At 46.9% G+C, this 8,000-nt stretch overlaps 1 protein-coding gene across 1 annotated transcript; it reads right to left on the minus strand.

The window, feature by feature from the left end:
* Positions 1-6,056: 6,056 nt before the first annotated feature.
* LOC127159246 (CGG triplet repeat-binding protein 1-like) lies at positions 6,057-7,784 on the minus strand. The gene is made up of 2 exons (XM_051102134.1): positions 7,657-7,784; positions 6,057-6,374 (listed from the first exon to the last, which is right to left on the minus strand). Exons 1-2 carry the CDS (start codon positions 7,738-7,740, stop codon positions 6,057-6,059), a joined length of 402 nt encoding a protein of 133 aa, XP_050958091.1. The 5' UTR covers positions 7,741-7,784.
* Between the last annotated feature and the right edge of the window lie 216 nt (positions 7,785-8,000).

An 8,000-nucleotide genomic window follows, 5' to 3' on the forward strand; every position in this document is an offset into this window, starting at 1 on the left:
TTATTATTGTTATAGATTTGTGTTACTTAGACTTTCAGGTAGATTTTTCCAAGTGTATTGGAGATGTTGCCACAGGATTTAGTCTAGATGATGGTGAGATTAGATCTGTGTGTGAACCATATGATTTCATACTCCCTGTGCATACGAAAATCCATCCATGTCACTTGTTCTAGAGTTGTATGAATACTGAAGCCTACAGATGGCCAGTCCATCACAAGGATAAAAATCTCACTGGACTATTACAGTTAACTAATACAATTAACGTCTTGGTTACGTATGGTAACCCTCGTTCCCTGATGGAGGGAACGGAGACGTTGTGTCGAGTAGTGTACGACACTAGGGGTCACTCTTGGGAGCCCAAACACCTATGACAGAATTGAAACAGGCCAATGAAATTGGGCGTGCAGATTTGCATAGCTGGCCACGCCCTGGCCATCTGGGTATAAGTAGGGCAGCGTGTGCATCTGCTCACTCGTTCTGATCTGAGGAGCCGAGCGTCTCAACTCACTCAGAGGCGGTCCAGAGTTGTGGCATGGGAGACACAACGTCTCCGTTCCCTCCATCAGGGAACGAGGGTTACCATACATAACCGAGACGTTCCCTATCTGTCGTACACTCCGAGTTGTGTCGAGTAGTGTACGACACTAGGGGTCCCCAGTCAAATCACGCCACAAGCCTGGCTGTGTCACGAGTGACCGGGCGCAGATAGTAACAAGCCAGCGTGTTAACATAAGTGCGACTCACCTCTCGTGACCTTCCAACGTCCAAGAACTGACCTGATACAGCAGTGTCCTGCAGCCGGGCCTGCCTCAGTGGAGCGGCTGAGTGTCTTGGCGGACGTTGGGGAAGTGACTATTTCCCGAAGGAAAAAAGGCACTACTGAGCTCACAACCTGCCCAGAGGGGGAGGGGGGTATAAAATGAATATTATTAGATATGGAACCTGACGTGGGTCTCACGCTAGGAAAGACTACAAAATTCAGATCCTAGGGACAAACCTGTCCTTAAGGGAAACACCGCACCACAGAGAGTTATAGGTGGAATTACACACATGGGGCCACATAAGGAGCCACTACATATGGGGCACAATCCCGACCAAGAGTTAGTAAAGTAACCATACCTTGTGTTGGGATTTTGTAGCGAGTTCCTCTGCCGAACTCTGCCACGTCCAGAAGTGTCAAGTGATGGAGAAGGTGTTCAGGCCCGCATCCACAAGCCAGTGGGAGATCCTTTGTTTGGAGACAGCCTTCCCCTTCGGCTGTCCTCCATAACAGACAAGGAGCTGACCGGAACGTCTGAAGTGCTGAGAACGTTCCAGGTAATGCGTGGGACACGGACCGGGCTGGGTCAGGTTGGGGTCATCTTCCTGGTAAGGAATTGCTTGCAGGGTCACCACCTGCTCTGAGGGATTGGTGGTTACCATGGGCACGTATCCAGGCCGGGTTCCCAGGACAACGTGAGAGTTCACCGGCCGGAATTCCAGGCACAAACGTTGACGGAAAGGGCTTGAAGGTTTCCCACTCTTAAGCAGGGGTGAGCGCCACCGGGGAGGCCATCTCCATGGAGAGGGCACTGAATCAACCGACTGAGGGCTCAACGGATCTTACTGTAGGCCGGAGAACCACAGACAGAACAAGAGGGGATGTGGTGCTACCAGGGAGGGTTCGCCTTCCGGGCACCTCTTAACAAATCGTGCCCCACCGATCTGCCTTCTACCAAATCATGGTGGCTGTACACAGACCTTGACGTAGAAGCCGAAAGGTGCCTATCCAGGCCTCCTTGGAGGAGGGATAGCACAGATTTGATGTCGCAACTCTGTGGGTTCTACCCTTAGGAAGAACGTCTGTGCCATTCCCAGGACATGCCACCGTCTGGCTCAGTCGTGTATAGGGTGCTTCCCATTGTGGGTGGAAGGTATCTGGAGGCTTCCTGGTTACGTTCAGGGACCATAGACAGAAGTTCCAGAAATCTGGGCGTGGGTGCCGGATTGTGCCCCTCCCCTGAGGAAGGAGGTTGCTTTTCAGGGGGGTGTGTCAGGAAGGCAACGATGGTAGGAGCGCAAGCTCCGAGAACCAAGATCCGTTGGGCCAACAGAGCCACCAAGAGAATCTGTTTCGAAACCTTCCCGACATTGCACCGTGTCTGTGCAATAAGGCTCACTGGGGAATAAGCTGTACAGTCCACTGAGTGTCAACGGATCTGAACCGAGGGAGTCCTTGGTCAGACCATATTACCTACTGCAATTACCTACGGCCGAAGCCCGACCCATGGCTGAGGCTGTTCCTTTAACCACCTTGAAGGACTTGCGTGCAAATCCTCGATTGAGGGATGCGAGGAGCGAGAGGTTCGCGAGGTTTTAACCCGGCGGAACCTTCCCTGCTTCCTAATGCTCGCCACTGATGCACCTCGCAACGGCCTCATACCCGAAAGTAGAAGGACCAGAGCGGGAAGCAGTCGGGGTGAGCCGCGGCTTCATGTAAAAGCATGCAGTTCGCGAGCAAAGCGAACAGACAGGAGTAGTCAGGGGAGAGAGCCGAAACCCGACCCACGGCTGAGGCTGTTCCTTTAACCACCGTGAAGGACTTGCGTGCAAATCCTATCACGGTGTTGCCAGAAGGACAAACCTGGGAAATGGGGGGTAAGAAGCGGACTTTAAATTTCCTGCATTTCTGACAGGTGAAGCCACAGGTGGTGCTCCTGGACCAACAAAGTGGACATCGCCCTTCCCAGAGCGTGCGCCACGACCTCATAGCTCAGCGAGCATAATTGGTATTGTACACAGTTCCCGTAGGCCTAGGTTGGAACCAGCCTCATATCGAACTCACAACGCTACGGCCCGAATGCCCAGAGGATGGCCGTGGCATGTAAGGAGGACGCAGCTCGTCCAGAAGCCGTGTAAGCCTTGCCTGGAAAACCCCGCAAACGCCCCCTCCGCCTGGGGAACCTCTGAAACCCCCTCACTGGACCCCCATCGAGGGTGGTGAAGGAGGAAAAGTTGGTCTATCACGATCCACCCGTTTTTTTTTTTTTAAACGGGCTTTCTGCGATCCCATCGAAACTTCAGCTTTAAACAGTTCACGTCCTCCTAGCGATGCTGCCGCTAACCTTTTCCGCCCATTTTAGGAGCTCCGAATAAGAAAGTCAGCTGTACTGCCACAGACTAACAAACTCGTCCGAAAGCTCGATCGAGGGACGCGAGGAGCGAGAGGTTTGCGGGGTTTTCATCCAGCGGAACCCTCCCTGCTTCCTAATGCTCGCCACTGACGCACCTCGCAACGGCCTCGTACCTGAAAGTAGAAGGACCGGAGCGGGAAGCAGTCGGGGTGAGCCGCGGCTTCACGTAAAAGCATGCGGCTCGCGAGCAAAGCGCACCCATGATCATGTCCTTGCATCACATGAATCAAACACAAATGCTGCATCAGCGTGAGCATAACTCAACACTGAACGCAACGGTCGTGTTGATCGTTTGGGAAGGTAAGCCGCAACCAGGATGGCACAGAGGGAAAGACATGTTCACCAACACACAATCCCACCGTGCTAGCTCTTTTAGAGAAATCATTCTTTTAAAAGGAAGATTGCTCTTCAAGATCGCCGTCGACGCATGCAGGGGAACTCTCACAACACTTATCTGTGTATGAGAAGGGAGAGACCGCTGCCTGTGCTGTAGATCCAACGACGAAAGAGGTGAATGTTGCCGCTTCTCACGCAGAGACGCTGCATTCGGCTCCGAAAAACAGAATGAGTGAGCAGATGCACACGCTGCCCTACTTATACCCGGATGGCCGGGGCGTGGCCAGCTATGCAAATCTGCACGCCCAATTTCATTGGCCTGTTTCAATACTGTCAGAGGTCTTTGGGCTCCCAAGAACGACCCCTAGTGTCGTACACTACTCGACACAACTCGGAGTGTACGACAGATAGGGAACTATGTAAATCATTGTCTAAAAATTTGGGTGAAGAAGCTAATGTGCTTTATGCACAGTACCGTACTGTATGTTACAACATGTAATGTAACGTCATTTTCAGTGTAACTAATTGTCCTACTTACATGGTGTAAAGATGAATTCACTGATTTAACATTCAGTCCCTCCAGGATTTCGGGGATTTTTTTGTGATTGTTGCGGCCTAAAATGCCAGATTTTGCGGCAGCTTTTTCAAAAAGTTGTGGGAAAAGTTGATTTTTCTCAACAGCATTGCATTACCTTATGATTTCACAAACATGTTATGAATTGTTCTTTGCAAGCTTACTCCCCCAAAGCACAGAATTCAAAAATTCTGGCAAAATATGTTTTATTTGCTCATCAGAATAAAGTGCAAAGGCTATTTTTCAACCCTGACAATTCATGGGCAAAAAATATAAGCCCATTTCTTTTCAATTCAACTTGACATTGCCCAGTGTAAACAAGTATGAACCAACTGGATGTTCCTCCAACATAAAATATGAAATGCAGTGAATCAGTTGCATTAGAATAAAGTGCAAAGGCTATTTTCAGCCCTGACAATTAATGCGCATAACAGAAGTTTCAAAAAGAATAATCTTGTAATAAAATAAATTGTTTCATTAAATAAAAAAGCCCATTTCTTTTAAATTCAACTTGACATTGTCCAGTGCGAACAAATATGAACCAACTGGATGTTCTTCCAACATAGCATATGAAATGCAGACTAAAACACGTCAACAATCAAATCATTCATTAGAATGGTAAGACAAGTTCATTCTTCAACGCTAATTTCCTAAGTATCCAAACTGTCCTCCACTATATCCTCAGAGTCGGGCCCACAATCGATCTTGAGCTCATCCCTCTCAAACACTCCACTAGTGAGTCGCTGATTGTGGTACAAGAAGACCAAGGCTTTGAGGTTGCTGTTAGTGATTGATTTTCTTCTGCTTGATAGCACAAGCTTGTAAAGGCTGTTGCTTCTTTCAGCATCTGCTGAGTTCACAGTGACATCCTTGTATCGTTTGGCTAAGGCACTGAGGACAGGAAGTCTCTCGAGAAGCCCATCCCAAAACACATCTAGATCTACCACTCCACATGCTGATGCTTTGAGTGCTGCTGGACCCAGGCATTGGAAGTAGGCATCAAACTCATCATTGGGGACAGCACTGAAGCCTGGGATGTGTGTGTAGCCAGAAACACTGTCCTCCATGAATGAAATGTAACGAGGGTCAAACACTCTGACTTCTCGAAGGAAGTTGATGGCAGGTTGTCCCTCTGACATGTACTTGGTGAGTTTTTCTTCTGCATTGCTGTACGCTAGATGCACTAAGTTGAGGATGTGTGTTTTGGTGGCATGATGGACAACATGCTCAGCACAGGATTCATACTGTAACTCCTTGTTTGCAGTAAAGTTCATCTGTAGATCCTCGAAGTAGTCAAAAACCTTGGTGGTTATAGGTTTCCTACTCTGAAAGATGTCAAGTAGCTGTAGAATACGTTCACACTTATCTGCCATGATGCTGAGCTGAACCTGGAGACACTGAGCCATGTCTTTATTCTGTAGCATCTCATGGAGTCTCTCCACAGACTGCGGTGCACTGCTGCCACTCACCTGTGAATAGAATTAAAACAGAATTTAGTCCTGCTTCAACGCAATTTACATAAGCAAATCCAAAAGCAAAAACTTTAACATGTTTATTAGGGCACATGCTAGTGTAAACTGGGATGAATTGGAAACTTGTTATCATTGTGAGAATTTGTACTGAAAGGAGGAAGAGTCTTACCTTTATTTCCATCTCTATGAACTCCTTGTAGAGTTTAAAGTGCTCTGAGTGGTATTGCACTGCACTGAACCAGGAGTTCCACCGTGTAGCACAGGGATTTGGAGCCATGGTTGCCTTTTGTCTGGTAGGATGTTTTCCTGACATGAACTGGAGGTATCTTCTTTTCCGAGAGCCAGCATGGTAAAACATCTGCGAAAAGCTGAGCATGAATGCATTTAGCTGGTCAAAAGGTCTGCGGAAGGCATCACCGATGAGGTTCATTATGTGGGCCATGCACGTAACATGCAGTGAGTTTGGGAATAAAGACTGCAAAGCAGCTGTATATGCTTTCTTCATGCAGGCTGCATTGTCGGTGTCAAAAATTCATCCTTTTCCAAGGGTGCAATGAGAATGTTTAGAACACATCTCCCCTCTACATCTGGAGTCTCATCAAATATGACTGCAACAGGCTTTTTGGCTAAACGTTTTCTGAGTGCCTCCTTTTCTTTCAGGTAAACATTGCCTAGGTATTTTTCTTGCAGCTGGTGAAATCCAGGAATGGCTCCTCCATTCGTTACATTTTCAAAAAGAAACTTCCTCATTGCTGGGTGGTCACTTTTGGAGAGTGGAATATTCAAGGCAGTACATGTGGCAACCCAGTCTTCACATATCTTAGGAGACAAAGAGTAAACAGAAAATACGTATTTGTTAATGACATTAAACAATTACTGTCTCCAGTACAGCTCAATGCACAATGTTAACCATTTTGTTTCTAAAAGACTGACCAGTACAAACTTTAAAAATGACCCTGCTTAGAACACTGTTTAAAGCAGGGGTCACCAGTGTGGTGCCCATGGGCACCAGGTAAGCCCAAAGGACTGAATGAGGTTGCCAACAGGCCAATTGTAAAAATAGCACAACTCACCAGTGAGATGTGTACAAAAAAAATAGTGATAGTGTCTTCACTCACTATCACTATTATCTCCTCTTTATTCTTGCATTACTTGTCCACACATATGGTCACTTGCTTGGTAACATTATTATTAGTTCATGCTTCACCCTTACAACTCTTATATATTTATGTTCTGTAACTAATTTAGCTTTTACTGTCATGTTTTATTCTTTATTCAGGAGCAGCAGCAGGAATACTGATATCAATCAGTTTGTCAATTTTCCTTTTCCCAAGTTTTATTTTTATCATTTTATTATGCAAACTGAAAACTAATTTATTTACTTTATGGCCTTGTCCTGTTGTCTAAGTCATTAAAAAACGCTTGTTCTTCGAAAGGTTTCACTTTTCTGACAGCTCTGGGTTTGTTTGGAACCAGTGCCATATATTGAAAGTTACAACACTTTTTGAACTCGCCGGCACGCAGTCACGTGGTTCATGTAGCTCTAAAAAGCTCCAAACAGCTCGGCGCTGTCAGTCGGTTTGAACGGGTCCTGCGGGAGGCAGCTCAGAAATGTAATTTTTAATTAGAGCACTCTGTTTGGAACTATTGAGGGCTCCATGAGTCACGTGACCGCTCATACAGCAAAGTCAATGGTTGTCACAACTCTGAGTATATCGAATGCTCTGGGTTTAACGAGGATCAGTTATGCCCCCCCTCTCCCCCTCGCGGCTTTCTGCACGCTCTGATCACATGCAGATCTGACAGCAGACAACCGCTGCTTCCTCAGGAGGCTGCAGCGCAGGTTCAATTAAGAAAAAATCTTAATTGAACCTGTTGTCCCCGTAAAATATTTAGACTTTTAGCATCTAATGTAGGGGAAACACTGGAATAAATGATTGATGAAACTACCGTGTGAAAGCATGAAAAGTAGTTTTGTTAACTGCCCCTCTCAAACTCGCTAGCACTATCACCTTTGCCTACGCAAGGCCTGCCTGACAACTGACAAAAGCAAACCACCACAGACCTAGCTTTACAAACGTTATGAAGTTTTGTTGTTTACCTTGTTCCTTTCGCTGCTTGCGATGGATTTGCGAGCAACAGCTTCGGTGATAGTCACTTGCCGTGTCGGCTCTTGCACGGACATCCTTCTGGCATGTTTTGCTGTAGAGAAGTGTCGGTCAAGCGAGGATTTTCTTTTCTTATTTCACACAGTGCAAAATAGTTTCCCTCCACTGTCATGGAGAACATTAGGGAATTGCTTTGCACGGTCTTTCGCAGTGATATTTGTAGGTAAGTGTGATGTATTTGCGCTCATGCCTGCTTTATCTGATAAGGAAGTCCTTCTGTGTGAAAATAATGCCGTGTGCAGTGACGGACCAAACTGATTGGTCGAATTTGCGGTAA

Source organism: Labeo rohita, unplaced genomic scaffold, assembly GCF_022985175.1.
Source record: "Labeo rohita strain BAU-BD-2019 unplaced genomic scaffold, IGBB_LRoh.1.0 scaffold_2024, whole genome shotgun sequence".
Classification (NCBI taxonomy): Eukaryota; Metazoa; Chordata; class Actinopteri; order Cypriniformes; family Cyprinidae; genus Labeo; species Labeo rohita.